At 37.0% G+C, this 23,472-nt stretch overlaps 8 protein-coding genes across 8 annotated transcripts; 2 read left to right on the forward strand and 6 right to left on the reverse strand.

Annotated features, from left to right (window-relative positions):
* Window positions 1-665: 665 nt before the first annotated feature.
* On the reverse strand, window positions 666-1,590 carry RHIMIDRAFT_65495 (uncharacterized protein). Its single transcript, XM_023615528.1, has 4 exons — window positions 1,450-1,590; window positions 1,261-1,397; window positions 1,142-1,211; window positions 666-1,084 (listed from the first exon to the last, which is right to left on the reverse strand). The coding sequence occupies exons 1-4, from the start codon at window positions 1,546-1,548 to the stop codon at window positions 725-727; spliced, it is 666 nt and encodes a 221-aa protein (XP_023470451.1). The 5' UTR covers window positions 1,549-1,590; the 3' UTR covers window positions 666-724.
* A 1,425-nt stretch (window positions 1,591-3,015) lies between these two features.
* RHIMIDRAFT_266739 (uncharacterized protein) lies at window positions 3,016-4,580 on the forward strand. The gene is made up of 2 exons (XM_023611941.1): window positions 3,016-3,826; window positions 3,881-4,580. Exons 1-2 carry the CDS (start codon window positions 3,146-3,148, stop codon window positions 4,109-4,111), a joined length of 912 nt encoding a protein of 303 aa, XP_023470452.1. The 5' UTR covers window positions 3,016-3,145; the 3' UTR covers window positions 4,112-4,580.
* A 985-nt stretch (window positions 4,581-5,565) lies between these two features.
* On the forward strand, window positions 5,566-7,562 carry RHIMIDRAFT_247226 (aldehyde dehydrogenase; the record flags this gene model as incomplete). The annotated part of the gene is made up of 10 exons (XM_023610395.1): window positions 5,566-5,632; window positions 5,684-5,859; window positions 5,919-6,044; window positions 6,109-6,171; window positions 6,232-6,349; window positions 6,410-6,521; window positions 6,566-6,647; window positions 6,700-7,058; window positions 7,112-7,167; window positions 7,219-7,562. 10 exons carry the CDS (start codon window positions 5,566-5,568, stop codon window positions 7,560-7,562), a joined length of 1,503 nt encoding a protein of 500 aa, XP_023470453.1.
* A 103-nt stretch (window positions 7,563-7,665) lies between these two features.
* Window positions 7,666-9,939, reverse strand: RHIMIDRAFT_311163 (crooked neck-like protein 1-like protein). Its single transcript, XM_023614710.1, has 4 exons — window positions 9,854-9,939; window positions 9,053-9,802; window positions 8,017-8,997; window positions 7,666-7,970 (listed from the first exon to the last, which is right to left on the reverse strand). The coding sequence occupies exons 1-4, from the start codon at window positions 9,905-9,907 to the stop codon at window positions 7,710-7,712; spliced, it is 2,046 nt and encodes a 681-aa protein (XP_023470454.1). The 5' UTR covers window positions 9,908-9,939; the 3' UTR covers window positions 7,666-7,709.
* Window positions 9,940-14,279: 4,340 nt separating this feature from the next.
* RHIMIDRAFT_289486 (uncharacterized protein) lies at window positions 14,280-15,148 on the reverse strand. Its single transcript, XM_023613649.1, has 2 exons — window positions 14,752-15,148; window positions 14,280-14,692 (listed from the first exon to the last, which is right to left on the reverse strand). Exons 1-2 carry the CDS (start codon window positions 15,125-15,127, stop codon window positions 14,427-14,429), a joined length of 642 nt encoding a protein of 213 aa, XP_023470455.1. The 5' UTR covers window positions 15,128-15,148; the 3' UTR covers window positions 14,280-14,426.
* Window positions 15,149-16,232: 1,084 nt separating this feature from the next.
* On the reverse strand, window positions 16,233-17,979 carry RHIMIDRAFT_197226 (MFS general substrate transporter; the record flags this gene model as incomplete). Its single annotated transcript, XM_023606183.1, has 5 exons — window positions 16,233-16,589; window positions 16,644-16,953; window positions 17,008-17,334; window positions 17,391-17,812; window positions 17,863-17,979. The coding sequence occupies 5 exons, from the start codon at window positions 17,977-17,979 to the stop codon at window positions 16,233-16,235; spliced, it is 1,533 nt and encodes a 510-aa protein (XP_023470456.1).
* A 791-nt stretch (window positions 17,980-18,770) lies between these two features.
* On the reverse strand, window positions 18,771-20,827 carry RHIMIDRAFT_65625 (uncharacterized protein). Its single transcript, XM_023615530.1, has 8 exons — window positions 20,473-20,827; window positions 20,279-20,414; window positions 20,171-20,225; window positions 20,030-20,117; window positions 19,622-19,969; window positions 19,496-19,564; window positions 19,222-19,440; window positions 18,771-19,173 (listed from the first exon to the last, which is right to left on the reverse strand). Exons 1-8 carry the CDS (start codon window positions 20,602-20,604, stop codon window positions 18,958-18,960), a joined length of 1,263 nt encoding a protein of 420 aa, XP_023470457.1. The 5' UTR covers window positions 20,605-20,827; the 3' UTR covers window positions 18,771-18,957.
* A 3-nt stretch (window positions 20,828-20,830) lies between these two features.
* On the reverse strand, window positions 20,831-21,704 carry RHIMIDRAFT_65609 (Rpr2-domain-containing protein). The gene is made up of 3 exons (XM_023615529.1): window positions 21,403-21,704; window positions 21,271-21,353; window positions 20,831-21,218 (listed from the first exon to the last, which is right to left on the reverse strand). The coding sequence occupies exons 1-3, from the start codon at window positions 21,651-21,653 to the stop codon at window positions 21,058-21,060; spliced, it is 495 nt and encodes a 164-aa protein (XP_023470458.1). The 5' UTR covers window positions 21,654-21,704; the 3' UTR covers window positions 20,831-21,057.
* Window positions 21,705-23,472: the final 1,768 nt, after the last annotated feature.

Here is a 23,472-nt window from a genome sequence, read left to right on the forward strand (position 1 = left end):
AAATGACGAAGGAAAAAAAAGGAGAAGAAGAAAAAAGGACATCTTCATAACCAAATATGGATAGCAAGTAAACACAAGTTGTGTAACATGACGGATTCCCTAAAACAATAAACTTGCTGCCAAATCCGGGTTTCCTCCTGCCATTTCCAACGCATGAATAGCTTCCTGACGGCTCACTCCCATATCTGTAAGTAGTTTAATATCCTTTTCTGAGAATTTGCTTTGTGTATTAGATGATGACGACGGTACACCGGCTGATGATGCTCCTGCTGCTTCTGCAGCTGCAGGTATAGCCACTTTAGGGTCAGCGGGAGGTATCTCATCTTCATCGCTACCATGAATCTATTATATGGTTAGCATACATACACTTTATAGAAAACCACAAAAACTTGCCTCTATCCTACGCTGCTTCTCCGGGAGCTCATGTTCTGCTAAAAATGGAATATCACAATCGTCAAAGGTCAATGCATTTTTACGCAGATCGATGCATGCCCTATGTTTCTTTAACATATCAAGCCCAAAGAGCAATTCTGAACCCTTTCCTTCTACCACAATAAATGAGCAAGTCAAAAAGAAGTTTTTGGAAAGCCTCATCTGTGCACTATGAATACGACCCAGGATTTTTGCCGTTCCAACACCTTTAGCAACTCCACTGAAACGGGTATCTAATAGACGCATAAGTCCACATGCTTCTGCTGTTTCTGGACTAACTAGAGACAAGATGTCAGTCACCTTTTTTTTTTTTTTGCTGTTGTAGATACTTACTCACGGTGCTCTGAGCTCCCGAGTCAACAAGAGCAACCAATTTCTTATTGTTGATTTCTACATTAATATAAAGACGTGTCACTCTTGTGAATGACTCTGGGTTATATTCCATAGCTGCTTCCAAGTTGGCTGCTATATTTTCCTGACGGATAGCCTCTTCAATGCGCTTCTGTGCTTCGATATCAAAAGGGTCATTGTTAAGAGCTGCTAATTGTGCTTTTTGAATTTCTGCCGCACGACGAGATTGTTCAATCTGTTCGACCATGGTTGAGAATTTTGCAGGATCATGACGTGCTGCATGCGCTAATTCGGGATTTGTCTATTTGATGCTATTAATAATATGGATAGAAAAAAAAAAAGACGCGCAATGCATTACCCTTTCTAGTTGTTGTAAAAGTCGTTGATCTTGAAGGACATGTTGACGCATAGCATCAAAGTCAGGATGACTATTATGCAATTAGTCTCCTTATTTTTTTTTCTTTTTTTTGCTTTTACCTTGGCGCTGCTTGTTGAATTCGTTGCATGTGTATCATTTCGTTTTGTCCAACTTGATACTCTTCTAATGTCTTTTTAAGTTCTGATAATTCTTTTCCATGATAAAATAAACGCTGCATATCAGGTGGAACTCCTGACTAGTATATGCGTGAGTCATGATGTGAATGAAAAGAAAAAAAAAAGGTTTACCTCTGCCTCTAAAAGTGCCTTTAGATCTTCAATAGCCATTTGACTATCAATTTCCAAGTTGTAAATGTCTTCTCCATCTGTTGTAATAGTCACAAACATATCACGCGTGTTTAAAAGTGTAATTAGAAAAAAAAAGAAAAGAAAAGAAAGGACACAGTCGTTTATCGAGCGGACGCCCATTTGTGTAACTCTACTTGCCCTAAGCATGAAATAAATGATAGTTCAATATCAAAGCCTATTGTTGTGTCATGTCCTATAAAAAAAAAGCCCTTGGATAGTAAACAAAAGGTACTTTATTTATCATTGGCTTTACTGAATAAACCTATTCTATCCACTAATGTCTTGATATAAAGACAAAGAAAAAAGGGGGTAATATCTTTGGTAAATAAAGAAAATATCTGTTTTATTAGATGATGTCGATTTCCTTGTATCCGCTTATTCAATATTGATATAAACCAGTTGTAGCCTTTATTCTTTTTGTCACGTTTCTAGCAAGTGCTCACAGTTGTTAGCAGATGCTTAAATTCGATGATTGAGGTCCTCTTGGACTTGTTCTGGTGTGCCAGGATGGCGTATCTCAGTAATTACATTAGGTATCCTGCGACAAAAGATATCGCACGATATGAGCTCGCTACAATCAAAGCGCCGTAGCAATAATGCCGAAAATAAATGGTTGACTTTTATTGGAGCTATTAATTTGGGGTACAATAAACATTTCTTACCGTGAATTACTGAAACGTCTTGAGAATTTTTTATTTGTGTTTCTGAAAAAAAAGAAAAATAAATAAAGAAAAAAAGCAAAGGAAATACTTTATATGCATTATTTCTTTAAATGTTGTCGTGAGCTTAGATAAATAACTCAGAGCAATTTAAAGAGGTTTGTATCTTTATTGAAAAAGCTCAAGCTTAAAAAGAAATATCTTGCAAGTGTAACCAGAAAAAGAAGAAAACACGAGAAGTCACAGTTCACGTAGATCACTCATATTTTCCTATTGGTCACCTTTCAAATGTCTGTGTTGCAATCATCTTTATTTTTGACATCCTAATAATAGAGTCGTCAACCTATCATTTATACATTCTCCTCCTTTTTTTTGAATTTGATACAGGTTTCTGTTATTGGACCAATCCCATTGAATGATAAATAAACACCCATGAGAGAGAGAGACAATACTATCGGAATTTAAATATATTTATCTCTTTTTTTTTTTTGGACGATCTAGTTTCACAAAAATGCTCTATAAATCCAAATTGAGAATTTCGAAAGGAACAAAGGATTCAATAAGGAAATAATTCCATAAATACAAAAGATAGACGCCACTGATAAAAAAAAGAAGCTTTCCTTTTAAAAAAGACAAATTCCAATTTTATAAGAAAGGTCAATGTATGAAGAGTTCCCCTCCTTGGAAATATAATCTCCTTTTTTTTTAAAAAAAAAAAAAAAAAAAGAGGGCAAATATATAAAAAAGTTTTTTTATAGAAAAGAAAATAAACTCAACCCCCTTTTTTTTCCTTTCTTTTCTCTCATTCTCTCTTTTTTCTTTTCTTTCTCTCTTTCTCTTTTTTTTTAAAGATGTCATTGTCACTGCTAAGCTCCAGGCGAGCCTTTATTACTGCCATCATTGTTACCGTTTTATTATTCTTTTCATTATTTTCTAGCATCAATATATCAGATAGACAATGTACCAACAATAGATTCATGCCCTCTGTTTCGATATCACTTTCTGCTAAGCCCAGCACGATTGACTTTAACCACTTGACAAGTTCACCTTTAGATGCCAAGCGAAACAAGGAAAAAGTGCTTGTCCTGACTCCACTCAAGGATGCTGCACGGTACCTGGATAGATACTTTGAACTCCTTGAACGTACAACCTACCCTAACCATTTGATCTCTATTGCCTTCCTTGTCTCTGATTCTTCTGATGGCACTCTCGAAGTCCTCCAAGAGTATGCTCACAAGTTCCAGAGTCGATGGGCCAACCGATTCGATTCAATCCGTATCTTCCAAAAGGATTTTGACTTTGATTTACCAAGCGAAAAGCGTCATAGATATGAAATGCAGCCCTTGCGTCGTAAAATCATGGCAAGGTCTAGAAACTGGCTTCTTTCAGCCAGTCTCAAACCAGATATCAGCTGGGTCGCCTGGGTTGATGTGGACGTGGTCGAGTATCCACCGACTATTTTTGAAGACCTCATGCGTGCGGATGCAGACGTTATTGTGCCGAATTGTTTACTTCAGCGTGAAGACAATCAGTTTTGGGGATATGACAAGAATAATTGGCAAGAAACTGATGATTCAAGAAAAATACAGGAAAGAATTAGTGAAGAAGACTTTGTACTTTTAGAAGGCTACTATGAATTCCCTACTTATAGATATTTGGTAAGATATACTTGTTTTAGTATACAGGTGCATGGTATTTAAACATAATATTAGATGGTGGATATGCCGACACATTTTGGAAGTGATTATAAAGTGCCTCTAGACGGTGTAGGTGCAACATTTACATTGGTCAAAGCTCATGTTCATCGTGAGGGAGCTATATTCCCTGCCTTTACTTATCAACATCAAGTGGAAACAGAGGGATTTGCAAAGATTGCAAAGTCGATGGGATTTAGTGTTTATGGGTTGCCTGGTTATCTTATATATCATGTGCAAAATGATTAAAAAAGAACTCCCCTAATTATTCCACAACACCAACAAACAGCTTTCACATACCCCCCCTCTTTCCCTTTCCTTTACAACTGTATACGTAAACAACCACAATGGTTTTTTTTTTCATTTCTATAAAGTAATACTATCAATATAATGCTCCTACTACTACAATTAATCTAATAACAATAAATGCCTCAGTCTTTGTGTTTACTAAACTTTTTATTCCCGCCCGTTTAAACTTTTGGATACACAGGAAAAAAAAAATCTGCAGTTTATCAACAGGAGAGGCCACCGAACATTATTTGGGCGATCTTAACGATTTGGCTCACATACTCTCTTTCTCTCTGTCCTGTCCTTATAACTAAAAATACCACAAGGTTTACTGAACCTGCAGTGCAACACTAGAGTTTTTTTTACAGCTGTGTTTGTAATATGATTGGCTACGGTAATTACAAAAAAAATGTTCCCGGGTGGCTGAATCTATATGCTATTGCCACTCTGTTTTGAATGAAAAGAGAGCATATAAAGCCTCAACTGAGCTAAAGGACATTGACAATGTGGTCAAGTTCTAACTAGGTTCAGCATATTAAATGCAAAAAAACCCTCTTTTTTTCTCACGGCGATTTGCCTACACACACACACACCGGAGTGCACCAAATGTAAAGCCATGCTTGTTCTTTGCATAAAAGGAACCAGGGACAGCCCAATCTATCTATTTTTGATAACTTTGGATGTCGGCTAATAGTGCATTCAGACTTGCCTATGCTACCGTTTCTCTATGGATATCTCTTGGGCATGGTTTCTTTGAATTTAGATCGAGTTAATTTAAATAAAGTGAGTCAAGAAACTTTGTGATATAACTTCTGGGCAGTGAAGCCCTTCTCAATGGTACACATTGGCTGTAATTGCAAAACATAACTTACTGTTAAACAATTGATTCTCACAACTGATGTTCTTTGAGGTAGTACACGTGAGACAGCAGGGTACTGTAACAAATTGCCCAGTTGAACAACAGCTTGATGACCTAATGCAGAAATAGTTGACAATTCAGTTGTTTCCTCTCATGTCGTTACACTACAACACAGAGAGGGAGAGAGAAAGACTGTGCTAACCTGTTGCAATGTTTTACAAGTGTGAGATAGAATGAATAGCCTGATTTCTATATAAATATTTATTACTGTCAATCCAGACTCGTCCATCTGTATAGTTTTGTAAAATAAATAAACAGATATGTCCTAAGCCCTTAACTACCAAACGCGCAAAAAGATACAAAAAAAGCATAGCTCTAGTCTCAAGAAGACATGTACGTAAAGCAACCATGTTTTGAAATAAATGAAAAAGACGAACATGTCACTCAAACTAGTTTTGAACTCAATGGAGAGGAGAGAGAGTTTGCATAAACTCTCCCTTTTTTTAAAAAACTTTTTGTGTCTCTTTCCCTTTCTCCTTTTTTTTCTTCTCAAAAGATGAAATACACAGACATTGAGCATATCCCCAGGATCGTTGAATCGCTTCGAGAAACGTTCAACTCGGGTATTTCGTGACAAGAAACCATTTCTCTGAAAACTAAACGTATGATTGTAGGTATTACCAAGGACAAGGAGTACAGAAAACAGCAGTTGAAACAGCTCAAGTTATTTTTGCAAACACATGAACATGAGCTATATGATACTGTCTATAAGGACCTTCATAAACATCCACTGGAAACCATGTCGGGCGAGATAGCGCCTATTCTTGGCGACATAGATTTTATGCTAAAGGTTATTCTATCAAAAATGCATAAATATATCATGAATCTGATTGAATACCCTCACATTAGAACCTTGATAAATTATGTCAACCCGTTAGCGTAAAGGCTCACTATAAGATGAATATGTTGGACAAGAATATGATCAGAAAAGAGCCTAAAGGTGTCGTACTTATTATTGGTCCTTGGAATTATCCAGTAAGACAAATATACTACATGAACAAGAGAAAAAAAAAAAAAAAAACTAATCTTTTTCATATAGGTACATCTTCCACTACTTCCCGTTGTTGGCGCTATTGCAGCAGGAAACTGTATTGTATTAAAGGTATTAAAAAAAAGTGTTACAACACGTCCAGAGAAATTCATACTTTTGATTTTTATATAGCCTTCCGAGCTATCTCAACATACCTCGCAGTTCCTTGCTGAGCACTTGCCCAATTATCTTGACGATAGATCATTCCGTATCGTCACGGGTGGTGTTGACGAAACCAAAGTGGTATTGGGTAAAGTGAGAGAGAATGAATAAACCATATGACCTCACTTCTCATCACCACCACACTTAGACCAAAAGTTCGATCATATCTTTTTTACTGGAAATGGAGTGGTTGGCAAAATAGTCATGATGCAAGCTTGCAAACATCTTACACCAGTTACTTTGGAACTTGGAGGCAAATCGTAAGTATTACTCCTTTTTTGACAAGGCGCTTATTTTTTGTTAGGCCTGCTGTTATTGCACCAGATGCCAATTTATCGGTCGCAGTAAACCGTATCCTGTTTGGAAAGCTCTATAACGGAGGACAGGTAACAGATACACACTAGTGCTCTTTAAACATATCACCTATATAAATTATAGACGTGTGTTGCTCCAGACTACGTCATGATCCAAAAGCAAGATGTAGATCAGTTTGTCGATATATGTCGCCAAGTCATTCGCGAGCGATATGGAAATGATCCTCAGCAGTCAGATTCCTATGGACGCATGATTGGTGAAAAACGATTTCATGCACTCAAGGAGATCTTGGATTCGGTAAATCCTCAAAAGGTGTTGATTGGCGGCCAAACAGATCAGAAAGACTTGTACATTGCTCCTACGGTTGTGAGCCCCGTAGATGCTCATGATCCTATGTTGATGGAACAGGAGATATTTGGTCCCATCTTACCCGTTGTCCCGGTTGAAGATATGGATGAAGCCATTCGAATCATCCAGACAAAGTAAGAAATTTGATAAAGTATATATATATATAAAGGACTAAACATATCCTCAGAGATTCTCCTCTTGTAGTTTACTTGTTTACAGAAGATAAAACAACAAGAAACAAATGTAAGTTGTAATAAACATGGCCCTACCTGTGTGCTCATCATTATCTTATAGTCATGGATAACACCAAATCAGGTGCTGTGTTAGTCAATGATACATTGATGCACGTCTTGGAAAGTTCATTGCCTTTTGGCGGTGTAGGCGGCAGTGGTATGGGCTCTTATCATGGTATCAAGTCTTTTGATACCTTTAGTTACGAGCGCTCTCTCATGATTAAATCCTCTGGCCTTGAAATGGTCATGAAAGCTCGTTATCCGCCTTACAATGATGATAAGAAGCTCATGTTTGCTTTACTCACTTTAGGATTGCCAGATACCATCACTGAAAAAGTAAAGTTTATTTTCAAAGTATGTGGATCAACCTATCGTGTTCTCTTTTCAAAGCCTACCAAACAGTAGTCCTTGTTCAATAATCCTCTTTTTTATTGCTACTTCCCTCTCATCCATTTTACCCTCTTTTAAAAATAAAACAAGCTCATTCCCCTTGCATGACCAAGTTTAGCTTATTTGTTCAAATGGGTTATTATGTACAATATCTTTATTGCTTTATGAGTTATTACTGCTGTTGTTTCCCGATTTCTTCCAAGCTTGTGCCATCTGTAAGAGTTTAAGTGGACCACTTTGTACTTTATCATCTGGGAAAATATAATCAAAGTATTCTTCCCAAATGATGTTATCCTCTGTAGAATCCTTAGCTTGTCTTCTTTTCTTGACTACCTTGGGCATCTTTTGCTGTACTGCTTGTTTGGTCTCATCAGTACCGTAATTTTCTTCAAAGTCTTTCCATGCTTCAAGTAAAATAACTCTCTAGAAAACATTTAGTCATTGTGTACGTTTTAACTCATTTCCATACCTCTTCTTTAAGTTCCTTCTCCTTCATTTTATCATATGCCTTTGCAAATATATTGCGAGAATTCTTGACATTTTCATCGCTTCCTTCTTCATATGGTATCGACAACTCAAACTGAGCAAAGCTAATATACACCTTAACATGCTCTGTACGTTCTAATAAGCGGTGATAAAGATCTCTAGCATTGTCATATTCTTCTTCTGCAATTTCAAAATCAATATAGGCTTTCCAAAGTAGTTCTGGCATATCCAGTGCTGGTTGTGCAATACCCAAGTCAAAGATAGCACGACAACGCTCTGTTTCTCCCAGAACATCTCTTTCCAATTCAGCAAATTTGATCCAGGCGGAACAGTTGGCAGGGTTGTATTCAAGGTACTTTGTATAGAGCGTACGACAACGGTCAAACTCTCTCATTTGAAACTCTAAATCGATATATCCTTTGAACAACTTGTTTTTGGGACACATACCAATGGCTCTGCCTAGTAGTTTTCGTGCCTTTTGGACATCCAGTTGTCGAATTTCAAACTGTGCATACAAGAGCCAAATCTTGGCAAAAGTAAATTTCTTGTGAGGTATTAACTTGATGCATTGCTCATAGATTTCACGTGTACGTTCCATATCCTGTGTCTCTAGTTCTTCATATAGCGCATAGTAGATCCATAGGTAGATATAACGTCTCCAGTATCGCTTTTCTTCTGCAGGTGGAACTTGAGCAATTGCTCGTTCATATACTTCTCGTACTCGAGTCGGGTCGCCAGCGGATTCTTCCAGTTTAGCATAGTCGAACCAAACATCATAGTTTTTCGGGTTATCGTCAATTTCTCGCTCATACTGAACACGTCGTTTACCAATAACCACATCTTCTATACCAGCCTTATCACCATACTGCTTTTCAAAATTGGTGTATTGATTATAGAGTGATTGTGATTTGGCTTTAGGAAGTCTTTCTAATCCATACTTGAAAATGACTCTAGCGCGTTCAAACTATATAGATCCTGTTATTCATCTCTCTCGTCTTTTTTAATATCGTCCTACTTACCTCTTTTGTTTTAATTTCAAATTTGGCAAAAGCAACCAGAACCTTTTGATCCAGTTTCTCATCGCCCAAGTATTCCAAAGCAGCCGTATAAATCTCTCTACATTTTGCTAAATTATTTTGTTCTTCTTCAAATTTGGCCCACTTGATCCAATTAGCAGGCTCAGGATGAATACTAACAAAACGCTCATAAATAGCCCTGGCGCGCTCTTTTTCATCATAACGCAACTCCATCTTGATGTATGCCATCCAAGCGTTCTCTGGTGGCTCCCACTTCATCCAGCGCTCAAACACATTTCTTGCCTTGGGAACTTCACCCAATGTCTCTTCCATATAAGTGTACTTGTACCAAAACTGGTCCATACGAGGCATCAAGGTGGTTGCTCTGTCCAACAGATTACGAGCGTGATTGACACATTTATTCTTTAGTTCCATGTCAATATAGCGTAACCAAATGGCCACATTACGCCATTCGACATCAAGTGCACGCTCAAACACAGATCGAGCACGTTGAAGTTCCATTTGACTTTCTTCCCAATTAGCATACTTGATCCAATTGCTAATGTTGAGTCGATTCTTTCGAATATTGTCTTCAAATTCTTTACGTTTACGTTGACGAAATTCTGAAAGTTCTTCCAAGTCAGCAATCTTTTGTTGTGGAATGCTGTGAGTAGGTTCAAGACGACGATCATGAGCTTCACGTAAAATCTGTTCAGCTGTAATCTGAATGGGAGCTGGGGCTTTATTTTTGACCTAATGAATGAGTGAGAGAATGTTCTCAAAGAAGCTCATTGTTGATCATACCTTGGGTGGTCTTGGGTTCTTTCCAAACCCACTTGTGGTTTCTTTAGAATCCATGATGAATAAAAGCAAGAAAAAAAAAATATATACGTCAACTCTGAGAGAGAAATTGCTTGTATTTTTGAATGTGCCACCAGTCAACACGTCACACATGGGTTATGGAGTCTATAACTCCCCCTCTTTGATGGTTGAGATGCCCCTTCAATCATTACTGTCTATGATGTTTTCAAAGAGGCGCTTGTAAAGAATATTATATAAGAGGAAACTTTTTAGGATATTTATTGTTGGCTGATACTGATAAAGATCAAATAGTATATTGTAACCAGCTGCTTGGAACATATGTAATCCTGAGGCTCTTATCGAGCAAATCTATAAGCTTCATTATCCATAAGCAAAAAGAAAAAGGCCAAGGAATATGTCAGTTTAACAGACAGTCAGTGGAGAAAGCAATGTATGATGAGTCGCGTTTCTTAGTAACCGGTAAACATGGGTTGCCCTTTAGGGCTGAGAAAGGAGAGGCAGCTTTATTATATGAGATTTGAAGGTTCAATTCGCAGAAAAAAGAAGAAAAAAAGACGTCTAATCAATTACAAGACGAATATCGCATATTGGGAGATACATAGATAAACTCATCTTTGACGTGTTTAGCACAGCAGTAATCTATCTGATGAGTACTAATGCATGAATATGCAATATATTGATATGAAGAAGATTAACCTATTGATTCAACCTGAAGAGCAATGGGGGCTTTAAATAATTATGGCATTGACGACAGATATAGGACATAATGATATTGATTATACGACTTTCTTAGAAGGTACCACGAGATGCCTTACGTCGTACCACACTCTCGACCCTTTGGAACTTGCATAATAGTGATATCACTTATAAAACATCAATTAGAGTATACTTCTTAATGATGATTCCTTGCACATATATAATAAACGCTATGAAAAACTAAATACTTAAAATGGAACACCACACCTGTATATTCAAAACAAAAGTCTAAGCAATGCTCCTTAAGCTTTTTTACAAATGTAGCTTTTTCAATTTCATGTGTGAAGAAAAGACGATTCATATAGTTGTCGCTACTAAGCCTATCAACAATATAAAAAATATTTGTCTTTGATACACTTGATTAAGGTCAAGGTCGTTTCTTCTGCTTTTAATACAGAACTCTTTGCTTTAGAACTGTATTTTCTGTAGATGAAAGAACAGTGAATAGAGGAGTGCCACCACTATCATTCAAATTCTAGTGAGAGTGTAGTGTCACGTAAGCGACCTGCGAGTTTACCACAGTTAAGCTATTGTCACTGTTAGGAAAGACTCCTTATATCAGTCGAGCCACAAAATTTGTAAAACATGAAAAGTTGAATGCATAAAAAAATAAAGTTCATATTTAAGGTATGACCAGCCGATGCAATGATTAGACGAAAAAAGGAGACACCTGGATTATGCGGTAAAAAAAAAAATGCTGCCAAACACTCCCAAGTGTGTAATGGGAACTATTAGGTAACATGTACTTAATGTTACCTCAAGAATATAAGAAAAATAAATTCGGTCTTTTTTTATTTGCTCATATGGTTGGGATCAGATCTAATAAAATATCAAGATAGCTAAACTAGCCAAAGTTTATATGTATGAACTCATTTAACCTTGATTACTCGGTGCCCTGAGCCTATTATCGTGTGAAAAAGCGTGTTCAAGTTGTTGAATCGCAACGGTCAATTGCCAATTGCATCAACATTGATTTGATTCTTTAGAGAAAACCAAGGCACACAAAAAAGGTATGCAAGACTTCTTTTTTTAACCTTGTCTTGAAATTTTTTTTTCTTTGACTCTGATCCTAGTATTGTCCTCAGTATTTGAAAATGTCTCTGTCTCTATTCCATGCAGCTGTGATTGTTTGCTTCCGTGCTATTCCACTGTATGCAGCGATTAACTTGCATTCACCCCAAATAAAGTAATGACCTCATCCATCCACTGGAACGAGACTCTCTCTCTCTGGGCTGACATCCATTTGCCCCATGTTGGAAATCAACCCGCATCAATTGACGTAGCGACGTTACAAACTGAGACAGTTTAGCCAACCAGTTGGAATTACAAAGGTTGTCCAAAGCGAAAACTGGGTCTTAATTTATTTTAACTTGGACCAGCGCCTAAATTACCCAGATTCAGCCAAACTTGAGGGCTAAAATTAGCAAAGATCCAGAGCCTCTGGTAAGAGTTACCTAGAAAAAGGAGGCGACACAGTTACAGAAAGCACAACTGATGTAGACAAGGATGACTTAAAAATTAGACATGCACTGTACGCATTGCTCAGAGTTGGTATGATAGAGACCAAGAGGACGTCCAGAATGCGGTTCAAAGAAAGCACGCGGAAAGCCCTGTTGAAGGAGAATAGAGGATTTTTGGTTGAGCTGATGAACAAGAAGGCAGTGTTAGCTTCAGACCAAATAATGGACGGTTTGATGAGCCACTTCATGTGTCTGGAAGTATCAAGTACTGCACCATACAATTTCACGAGGAACAAATGTAGAATCAGTTTGAAGAAAGCTCACTTCACTCAGTCAATCTAAATCCATATGAAAACCCGAGAAAAAGACGCGGCTGGGTAACTAGGTGGCAGCGGGTTAATATGGATTATTTAAGCAATCGCGTATTTATTGACGAGACGGCTTTTCATGTCAATATGAAAAGAGCAATAGATTGATCAAAGATTGATGCGGAGATAGTCATGCCAAAGATTCGAGTAAAGACAGTGACAATCCTTGGAGCAATTTGTGCTATTGGTGTTATTAACGTGAAGAGGAGGAACATTCCACGCAAGCGTCCAGCGCGTCATTTTTCCAGCCAATACAGCTTGAAGTCGCTGCACCTTTCTGCACTGGTCAAATTCTTGCATTAGTCGTTCTTCTTCTTGAAGTAGATGCTTTGATACAATAGATTTGTGTATACTGACAGAATGTTGTCAATCCAGTAGATTATGTGTTTCTAGAAAAGCTTTGTATGTAAGGTTATCTCTATTGTTCATACACCACTGAACATCAACAGCAGTAGTTTATTGCCGCTTTCTCTTGGAAGATATGGTTTATAAGCCAACATCGGAAAGGAGATACGATATTTATGGAATAGGTGATTTTACCTCGGAATCATAATAATACAGCAAGATAGAATGGGCCTCTTTATAATCTTCTTTATGAACAGAGAAAAGAAAGGGATTCATAGCAATAAAGACATTGATCTTTAAATACAAGAATAAATGTTGTCAACCAATTAAATATATAGATTATATTCACATGAATGCTGTGAATCTTTGTTGTGGACTTAAACAATATGTATATGACGACAAAGGTTGTAGTTTTCTTTGATATAAAAGTAGAAATACAACAAGAGATGTGACGAGCAAGAATAAAGAAATACTGATGTCTCGTTTTTTTTTTTCCTATTTGTTTTCATTTTATCAACTTGGATAAGCGTAAAGGGTGCTGTGGGCTAGTAAGTTGGCTACTCAGCAACAGAACGCCATTAGGACTGTGTTTTTGTAGGACAGCTTTTAGTACGAGTTGAAAGTTAGGAAATATTGCAACAGGCTCTTTTACGTATTCGAAATGCCTGGGATAGTAAAATTATACGGCATTTTGCTGCCTTCAGACATGCAAATTAAAGAATGATTGCTTTGGTTATCAATCAATCTTTTCAAAAGAGCTCAGCTGACGACCCCTATTTGTCATTTTTTCTCTTGGTACTTGTAGATAAACCAGTTAACTAGATTTTTATGGTGGCTCAAACTAGGCCTCATAACATGATTGGGGATCAAACCTAGATAATGTGGAAGACAAGATTATGTTGGCCATATCATGTTGCTATCAGTAAATGCCACTTTTGCAATTTGTGGTGTTGATTATCCATTGTTGGTTGCCATTGTGTGTTTTTGAAGCTTGCTATTGGCGTGGGTTCATTAAAGAACCTGTAATTTTACTCCCTAAAAAAATCATTGTTGTCTTGTTCATTAACTTATGCAGGCCAAGGTCATACAACGGCTTGCAAGGTTCATTAATTGCCATGGATCGTCTAATTATCTTTTTCAAAGTCAGTCGTCGTTTTTTCTAAAATTGGCGAATGATTTCCAGAAGAGTGTACTGTTCTTTGAAAAGAAAAAAGGAGGACTATAAATAGACGTTATACATAAGATGGGCTTAGAAAATGAATTAGCTCATTAATTATATAATAAACTAATTAATGATTCCCACCATAAATAGGCTTGATCATGGCTAATAAATGAGTAGTAGAAAGGGATCGACGCCAGGATAATTTCTTCTAGTTAATGAAGTACACTATTTCTGAGCAACATTTAATAATATAGAAAAATGACGTCGCAGCCAATGAATAAACAAATAAATTCTTTTTATTATTATTTGTAATTGATATTGCATATACATGTTTTATAAATCATATATTATGTACACCACACATACACACACACACAAAGATAAGGGAGAAAAAATAGAGATAGATAGATAGAGAGGGTAAGGAAAGGAGGTAGTGGGAAAAAGGGAACATATCTTATTTTGGCTTAGTGCTGTCTTGGATTAAACCAACCTAATCGACTAAATACAGTCCAAAGTGTGCTTGTCTTATTTACATCAATTCGTACGCACTTCTGGGCATCTGACTTTCTAAAAGTCATTTGCAATTTATCAAACTGTTGAGCACCAACGATAAGGGCCCTTCTGCATCTCAAGTACTGTTCTGGCGTTAATCTTAGGATGGAAGCTACTTCTACTTCACCAGGATGCAGCAATTCGTAATATGGCATATGTGAGATATCCAATGGAGTACCTGCAAATGAAACTATATGAGCAAAAAAAAAAAAAAAACTTTTACAATTCATGACTTACCTTTCCACACTGCTTTAACATGAGGGTATTGTGCAAATGCATCCATATTTGGTATCCATTGAGGATCATCTTGAAAGAATTCTTTATCAGGCTGAGTGATATCCAATGCATCGTACAATGCGGCCGTATCCGACTTGGATTTCTTGGTTTGTTTAGGCTGTGGCTTCTTTTTACTGTAAAGATCAGACAGGTTCATGGTGAAACAGTGGCGCGTAGAAGGCGAAGGTGATCGACGAGGAATTGACTTGACGCGAGATCGTTTAGTGATGGTTTTGAGATCTGCTATCAGGATAGGATCATATGAGTCGTGATGATGATCGTCATATTTTTCATCATAACAAGTCTTTGGCGTGACAGGGGGCGAAATTGGTATCATTTAAATTTACAAGAAAGAAAGAAGCATAGCTTGATTTATAGCTCAATCGACGGTAATCCACTTTTTATAGGCCTGTGACAGGTTTCGTAGGCTGGGGCCGTTACACGTGAATTCATTTTTGTTTCTTTTTTTATATTTTTATTGTGACTTTTTCTTTTTTAGGGCGTCGATCCTTTTTTCATCCAGCGTGTGTGCCATTGGATAGAGACTAGACCATTCTGAGTAAGAGACGATTGATATCTGAGGTCACTAGGATAGAGAAACTACATTCAATTCCCTATTAACCGAGACTGATGAAATTTATATATATGTATATACAGCATTGGCTGTGTTACCATAGAGACGGTTTAACATTTTAAACATCAGACATTGAGAATTATTCATGCATCTTTAAACCAGTGGCATTGAGATTCAAGAGTGACATTTACCTCTGTGCGACTCTATAAATCATCCAATTTCTTTTGTCGAGTTAATTTTGCTACACCCCAGATAATCTCAATGTTATGTTTTTAGGTCACAAATGGTTACTTACAGTCAATGCTGATCTTGTGCTTCCTTGCATTCATCTGGACTCGTGCTCGTTATTAATTACAGATCAAATTGATTTCGTATCACTATTTTGCCTGTTTGTCTAAACGGAACTCAAATCTCTAACGCATAAATATTTTCTTTGCTTACTCTAGATCCACAAGCGGTACTTGAACCTTATATGTCCTGTTACTTTACATAATAATCCAATCATGCTTTCCCAAGTAATGGTAATAAAAAGCATTAAAGAATTAAAAAGAGTTTGCTTAGTGAGAATAAAAATTAAATATTCACTTATTCTTAGATGTCACATATTCATATATTAATTCTTGGTCAAGAAAGAGTTACACTCTGGTTATTAAGGACATCGTTGAGTGACATAACTATTTATAGTTTCTAATGTATCCCTTAAAAAACAAACATTATTCCCGCAAGCTTCTATCATCCTCTCTTTAAGCTGTATTTTAGGTTCATTAACAATGGTAAATCGTACCATTGACACGTTCCTTTAGAGTATACACAGACACATACACAATGCACTACCAACATTTTACTATTTTTATATAAAAGGATTCTTTTAGGCATCCAACTTTGTATCACTACTCGTGTCCTGTACACAATTACGAGCATTGTAATCCAGCGCTTCTTGTTTGGCCTTATCGACATCAATAAAGATAACAATGAGAATGGCCGCACAAAACAAACCGAGCACAAAGGGCCATCCTTTCCAGATGCTCGATGTTGCTTCGGTAATCGCACCAATCACGACTGGACCGATCCATGACGATGCCTTGTTGACCACACCAAAGAGACCAAAGAACAAATTCTCTTTACCCTTTGGAATTAATTCTGCCAACATGGTTTGTTGCCATGCCCAAATGGGAGCGATGAATATTCCAGACCAGACACTCAACACCCATAATTCAGATTTTGTCTATTACACACATCAGTGGCTAGTAGGTTTGATACTTTCAAAAAGCGTGTGTACCTTGATCCCAAAATTATCAAATGCAATACCAAATGATCCCCATACGGCCACAAGACCCGTTGTAGCCATGATAATAAGTAGACTTGTCTTTGTCTTGAGTTTAAAGAATTTTGCGATCCATAGGAACATGAGGCAACCCATAATGGAGGTGATGGCACTGACTAAGCCCATGAGCGTACCCTCCTTGGCCGAGAAACTCGTAAGCTGACCTTGAATGATGCCTTGCATTTGTGAGATTGTCGATACACCATCAGAAAACATAAAATATGCAATCAAGTACATAAACAGGTATCGAAGTTTCTTAGCCTCTCTTTAAAAAATATATCAGTCACTTTTTCTTTTCTGTCTTTTGTTTTTTTTTTACTTTAGTGCTTCAAAGATGGAAGTCCAGCCGAGGGTCAAGTAATGGCTATTTGGAGGAAGTGGGGGCCCCTTTCTACCTTTGGGCATGGTTATAAAGTAAGGAATCGCATTCAATGCCAGGAACCCTGCACAAAAGACAGTACCAATAAAGTTATACATGGGTGCATCTCCAAGGTCACCTCCGTTGTACTGCACAAATGAAACGCCCGCGAGAATACCAGAGACGATGACAAAGCCGACGTTGGACCAGGTCGTCGATATGGTCGACACGTGATTTCTCCATTTCTCGGGATCCTCACCCTTCTCTCGCACTGCAGGTAGATTATCACTGCAAAGAAAGAATGAATATTCTGTAGGATAGTATATATATAAATATATGTATACCTTAAAATTGGAAATACGGCAGCATAGAACACAAGGGTTGCACCGTAAGCGATGAGACCAATAATCATAACGGCCATCATTAGTGGCCAGTGTGATCCGTCGTCATTGATCAAGACAATAGGAAGAGCCTGGAACAGACAACTTATCACGGTAGCAGTAAATAGGATATATCTGTTCCATCTACCATAATCTGCTAAACTTCCAAAAGTTGTGAAAAGTAGCAGTTGAATCGAGAAAGCGATCGCTTGAACGTACAAAAGCATAGAGGACACAGGAACGCTTGATGATAGCCAATGGACGTTACATGGTTTAAGGGCGTCTTGAATGTCACAGGGACCGTTTGTCTCCGGATTGAACCCTCCACGATAAGCAAGGTATTGCAAAATGACTGGCATATAGCTGTATATAGTATAGCCATTGTTCTAATAAAAATGTCGTCAATACAAATTTTTTTTATGCAAGAATAACTTACTCCATTGTAATACAGATAATAACTCCATAATTCAGCTCTTGAAGTAAGGGGTTGTTCATCATTACGAGTTACATTTTCTTTTACACTTATTGATGATTTATCTACGCTGGATGTCATTATTGATAATCAAAATAAAGAAGGGCAAAAAGAAGAAAGGAGAAGGGGAAAAAAAAAAGAGGGAGCAGGTTGATTTTAAATATCTTGTAATTGGATTTGTGATCTAACATAGGTAAACTTTGGTTACTATTTTTACACACAAAGTGGCTTCATTAAGCATTTCAACCTTGTATCACCAATCATTTCTTGCATATTAAAATACTCTGCATCATGTGTCGATTTATTCACATCAATAAAGGCACATAGACATATTTAATGCCTTTCTTACAAGATAAAAGTTGTAAATGACAGGGATGAGAAATGGAGATCGAGCAATAGAAGAAATGTAAGGGAGCCTTTGTCTATCAAAGCGATTGAGTAGGTTTTTAACTTTACCTTTGTTGACAATAGTCACCAGTCATATCAACATACGCTGACATTTTTAATTGGATTAAGCTAGCATATACATATACGCAACAATGTTAGTCTCAATCTTCACAGCACATCCCTTGTCAAAAAAGCAGCACGTACTTTGTGACTACATATCGCTCAGGCCTTGTGTCGCGAATGTTCATTATGTGGTCATTATCATCGTAAAAGTAAACATGATGGATGACAAAATAGTTGTCGTTAAGGAGTTATTTCTGATGAAAGCTTTTTAAACATAGCTTATCAGTTGTATATTTCCTGCAAAATAGCTGACCGTCAGTGTCATCTGATACTCCGGGAGAGCATAGGTACCAAAATCCTCATTACAGTTCAGGTTTGGATAAAGAACGTAATTATTTAGACGTATAGAGTTATTAAGGACGCGCATGAATGCCTAATGGTGCTTTAAGCATTGCTAGATCAAATATTTTACAATAAACAAAATACTACAAAACGGCGACTGCTATTTACATTTTTCTTTATTTGATGGTGTATTTACACTGGATGCCATTATAAATAAGAAACAAAGAGAGAAAGAAAGAGAGAGAAAGAGCAACGGGAGGAGGATGATTACATATCTTGTAACTGGATTCGATCTAAGACGGGCAATATGTTCTCCCAGATAGAGATACTCTTTGTGTAAAACTCTATGTGACAATCTGCATAAGCAGCTAAACTCTGTTTCAGCTCGGTCTGTTTAGCCTGTTTAAACAGTTCAAACTCTTTGACCATTTGATTAGAGTAATTGTTATTCTCATCATTTGCTTTTGCTACAGTTTGTTGCATCTACAAAAGAGTAAAAATCTGACATGACATTACTTTTTCTCCATTTACCTGCTTGATCTTTAACTCCAATCGTAGCAATTTTTCATTTCTGGCCTTTCCAATATCAGTCATTTTATCCGTCATGAATTCTGTTATATTCATGCCAGACGTGCTGCCAAAGTTTTTGCCTGGATACAATATTCTTTCTCTTTCCAAGACAACACTTTGTAAATCAACTGTCATATCTTCAAAAGTTACCTGTTTCATGTCTCTTTCTGTTAATTGCTCCTGTGTACAAGTTTGTCAGTGTTTACAACCTTTTTAAAAAATTTATATACATTACTTTAGCTGCATGACAGTAATTGAGTAGCTCGTGTAGGTCATTCAAGAATAATAATTCCTCCTGTCTCCTCTGCAAAGAATAAGTTTATGTCAGATGGCATCATAATTTATCGGTGATCATTCTTACTCTTTCTTTATAAGCATTTGCATATGTCTCAATAGATTCAGCAAACTGTCTTAGAGGTTGATCTACATTTGTCTCAAGTCCAGATAGTCCTCGAATACTTGCTGCAAACTGCTTATAATTATTCTCGAGTTCCTGCTGTCGTCTACCAATCCTGGAATATAGCTTTTCAATCACATGTAGATTATCTTGAAACTTATCGACTGTATCCTTCATTTCTTCAAATTTCTCATCTGGTTTCTTTACTTTGATAGCTGGTTTGAAAAAAGAGGAAAGAATACCGCCATTAGAAGCGGTATTGTTTGATGCTGTTGTTGCAAGTGTTTTGCTATAAACATTCTTATCCGTTGCCTGTTTATATATAAACATATAAGCTCTCTCCTTTTTTTTCTCGGTTCAATCAAAACTTACGAAATCAGTTGATTCTAAAAATAGACGTGTGTACTGTGATGCTTGTAAATAAGGATGTCTTGCAATTCTATCCATAAACCACTGAAGTCTGATACGATCATGATCAGTATAAGAAATAAAGATAAGCGATGTAATAATTACCCTAATCGTCTTTGTTCTATAAACTGTGGATCAAATCGATCTCCTTTAATGAATTCTATTCATAATGTATTAAAATATATTCTACTATTCTCTTTCTTTTTTGCTTACTTAGACGGTGCTTTTCAGGTAGTGGCGGAATGATACAAGTAGGAAACTCGGCTGATAATGCATTATGAAGCCAAACAAAGTCTCGAAATCTTCTTCGAACGGGCCTATTATTGGTTGAATAGTGTTCTAAACAGGTCTGAACGTTGATTCAGTCATATGTGCGTTCAAGAATAAGCTATTTTTTTTTTTTTTACCATTGTAAATAATCTATAAGTTATAAAGGAACCATTAGGACTCTTTTGAGGATCCTCTACACGAATGGTCATAGGTTCAGCTTTGAATGGTGGTTCAGCTGGTTCAGTTTGTTCAGTTATATCTTTAGTCATGTCTTGAAAAGGATCAAATGCAGTAGAAGAAGAGGCTTCATTCTAAATTAATGTAAACAAGACTGCATAAAACTAAAGAATGAGGCAAGATTACAAACTTGATCATAAAAATATGGAGCATTCTCTGTGTCTTCTATTGCCCATTGAATAGCATCATTTTCAATATCTGTTGTCGTCATAGAGTTTATTAGGGTGGATTATTAATAATAGAAGAAAAAAAGGAAAAAGATAAATTTGAATTTATATTTTGTTGATTTTTGTCATGGATCAAGCTTCGTTCAATTGAGATATAATAAGCATACACTTTTCTATTGTTCATTTATAATAGACTAGTAAAGAAAAAAAAAAGGAGGGTGTCTTCTTTCATTCATTGCTCAGTCAAGTCTTGTCTCTGATCTCTTACTATTGCCTAAATATGTTCTAAATAAATGCTTTATCCAGGAATGGCAGATATTAACAAGTATTACTATCCAAAGATGGCTCTCTTGTATCATTCTGTTCATCATGAATGGCTGCCTTATCATTAAAAAGGACATAGTCTTTATCATGAAATGCAAATCTCTTTTTAGCTTTGCATACTTTGCAGGTAGTTATTATGGTTGTCACTGGCATAGCTAATAAATAAGATATTCAATAACAGATCAAGTAAAATGCACAAGAGCTTACATTTGATGCGATGTGTGGATGTAATGGAAGGCAAAAGGGTCGTATCGCAGCGTTTGCATACCATTCTCTTTAAATGCGAGTCCCTATAAATTGTTTAACATTATATATTTCTCACTCTATGTCATACATTACAATCTGATAACAAGTTTAGCAGATATATGCTTCATTGTATTATTCAAGTATCGACTAGTACCAAGTAAAGTTCCTTTAGGATCTCCTTGCCAATCCTTCACTTTTGCTTGTTTCTCAGTTGATTCTTTAGTCGTTGTATTAGGCTCATATTTAATAGTTGACATCAAGACAGATGCCTGATGTAAAAAGTTGATGCGTTCATAAGCTTGAAGATTCTTTGGATTAATGCTTGGCTTTTTCTGTTTGCCCATGTCGCCTTTATATGTATTTGCTGCTTATGAAAAAGAAGAGCGAGTCACGATAGGAGAAAAAGGGCATTCTACAGTCAAATACACTCTTTCCGGGAAGTAAATTCACCCAATGGGCGAGAACAAATTCAGGTTGCACGAAAAATAAGTTTGCCTTGAGTGAAAATCAATTCGCCTAATGGCAAGAATAAAATTCGTGTTGTATGAAATGCAAATTCGTTTTGGCTGACAAATCAGATGCTCTGCTGCTAATAATTTGTAGGACAATCCTTGGCATTTTTGAATATGTAAGAGCGCACCGAGTGCTTGTCCTTGTTTTACTTCTCTTTCACAATTACATCAAAAGTTACCAGATAATGAACTTCCAATTCTTGTTTGAAAATGGAAATGGTTCTGTTGTCGACGAGTATGGCCGATCTGAGCCAATGGATTATATTGTTGATGAGAGGTAGTTTCGCCTTGAAACGCTGAGCTCTCATACACAATATTTAGCTCAGCTACCCCTGGAGAGCGAGAAAAGAATAGAGACAGTGCAAGTAGAAAAAGAGGCAAAGTCTAATAGAGATGTTATTATGAGGGAAACATCAGGGAAGCGTAATTATACTCGCTATTCAGGTCAGGACAAGATGAGGTTCTTCAAGTTGTTTTTTGAGAAGTGTTTGAGTGCGGCTGCTGCTGCAAAACAGCTTGGGATTCACATTCGCACTGCACAAAAATGGGCTACGCAGTACGAAAAGAATCCTGACAGTATTTTTGAGAAACGGAGAAAGACCGGTCGTCCACGTATTCTCCATGAGAAACACAAAAGTGCTACTTTCAAGTGCATTGATGAGAGCCCTTCAATCGTTCTAGACGACGTAATGAAGAAGTTAAAACAGATATTCACAGAATTAAAAGTATCTAAAACAATTTTGTTTGATTTTGTAAAAGAACATTGCAATTTGTCCCTCAAAAAAGCTCGGCTTCAGTCTATAGGCCGGAGCAGTGAAGAAAAGATTCAAGAGCGCTTGGATTGGATTCATAAATGGGAAAAAACAGACATGGATTTTATGAGAAACTATGTCTTTCTTGACGAATCTGCTTTCCATATTAAACTGAAACGTAATGTGACACGGTCAAAGAAAGGTACACCGGCAGTGGTCACAGTTCCCAAAGCACGAGCAACGACAACAGCCATTCTAGGCGCAATTTCTACTGAAGGTTTCATTAAATGCTCCCTTAGACTTCCTCAGCCACCATCCAGTAAAAGGAGAAAGCGGGAAGATGGTGTTGAATACATGAGCAAAGAAACAGTTACGGAACACTATATCAGCTTTCTTAAAGCCACAGTGGATGAAATGGAGCGTTATCCACACATAAAAGGTCACTACCTCGTGATGGATAATGCTCCTATTCATACATCCGAGGACATAGCCAAGTACGTAGAATCTCGCGGTTACCACTGTATTTACTTACCTTCCTATTGCCCTGAGCTCAATCCAATTGAGCAATTCTGGTCAGTGGTCAAAAGTAAAATAAAACGTCACAGGTTTCTCGAGAAGGAAACGTTGATGACCCGGATCAGTGAAGCCTCTAATAGCTTGAGGCTAAGTGATTTTCGAGGCATTGTCAAGCATTCACATAAACGTTTGGATAAATGCCGTAACAGCCAACCACTCTGAAGAAACTACCACTCAGTGGAAACAAGATCAATGATGTCAAAATAAAAAATATTATGGAAGGTATAAAAAAAAAAAAAATAGGCATACAAATAGTCCATTAACCCGCATACCCCAATTGATAATAAATGCAAGTGTTTCGCTTTTATTGGCTAAAGCCATCG

Source organism: Rhizopus microsporus, assembly GCF_002708625.1.
Source record: "Rhizopus microsporus ATCC 52813 unplaced genomic scaffold scaffold_2, whole genome shotgun sequence".
In the NCBI taxonomy this organism is placed as follows: Eukaryota; Fungi; Mucoromycota; class Mucoromycetes; order Mucorales; family Rhizopodaceae; genus Rhizopus; species Rhizopus microsporus.

Excerpts from the sequence above, each read along its gene's own strand:
- RHIMIDRAFT_65495 (XM_023615528.1), bottom strand. The coding sequence starts at position 1,548 with ATGTTTGTGACTATTACAACAGATGGAGAAGACATTTACAACTTGGAA. Across the intron at positions 1,398-1,449 it reads AGGCACTTTTAGAGGCAGAG|TCAGGAGTTCCACCTGATAT; the intron begins GTAAACCTTTTT and ends CGCATATACTAG. Across the intron at positions 1,085-1,141 it reads TTTTACAACAACTAGAAAGG|ACAAATCCCGAATTAGCGCA; the intron begins GTAATGCATTGC and ends AGCATCAAATAG.
- RHIMIDRAFT_266739 (XM_023611941.1), top strand. The coding sequence starts at position 3,146 with ATGCCCTCTGTTTCGATATCACTTTCTGCTAAGCCCAGCACGATTGAC. Across the intron at positions 3,827-3,880 it reads TCCCTACTTATAGATATTTG|ATGGTGGATATGCCGACACA; the intron begins GTAAGATATACT and ends ACATAATATTAG.
- RHIMIDRAFT_289486 (XM_023613649.1), bottom strand. The coding sequence starts at position 15,127 with ATGATACCAATTTCGCCCCCTGTCACGCCAAAGACTTGTTATGATGAA. Across the intron at positions 14,693-14,751 it reads TGTTAAAGCAGTGTGGAAAG|GTACTCCATTGGATATCTCA; the intron begins GTAAGTCATGAA and ends TTTCATTTGCAG.
- RHIMIDRAFT_65609 (XM_023615529.1), bottom strand. The coding sequence starts at position 21,653 with ATGGGCAAACAGAAAAAGCCAAGCATTAATCCAAAGAATCTTCAAGCT. Across the intron at positions 21,354-21,402 it reads GCTAAACTTGTTATCAGATT|GGACTCGCATTTAAAGAGAA; the intron begins GTAATGTATGAC and ends AACAATTTATAG. Across the intron at positions 21,219-21,270 it reads ATCCACACATCGCATCAAAT|CTATGCCAGTGACAACCATA; the intron begins GTAAGCTCTTGT and ends CTTATTTATTAG.
- RHIMIDRAFT_65625 (XM_023615530.1), bottom strand. The coding sequence starts at position 20,604 with ATGACTAAAGATATAACTGAACAAACTGAACCAGCTGAACCACCATTC. Across the intron at positions 19,441-19,495 it reads ATTACTGTCATGCAGCTAAA|GAGCAATTAACAGAAAGAGA; the intron begins GTAATGTATATA and ends ACTTGTACACAG. Across the intron at positions 19,174-19,221 it reads TGGAGTTAAAGATCAAGCAG|ATGCAACAAACTGTAGCAAA; the intron begins GTAAATGGAGAA and ends ACTCTTTTGTAG.
- RHIMIDRAFT_311163 (XM_023614710.1), bottom strand. The coding sequence starts at position 9,907 with ATGGATTCTAAAGAAACCACAAGTGGGTTTGGAAAGAACCCAAGACCA. Across the intron at positions 9,803-9,853 it reads AGAACCCAAGACCACCCAAG|GTCAAAAATAAAGCCCCAGC; the intron begins GTATGATCAACA and ends CTCATTCATTAG. Across the intron at positions 8,998-9,052 it reads TTGAAATTAAAACAAAAGAG|TTTGAACGCGCTAGAGTCAT; the intron begins GTAAGTAGGACG and ends GGATCTATATAG.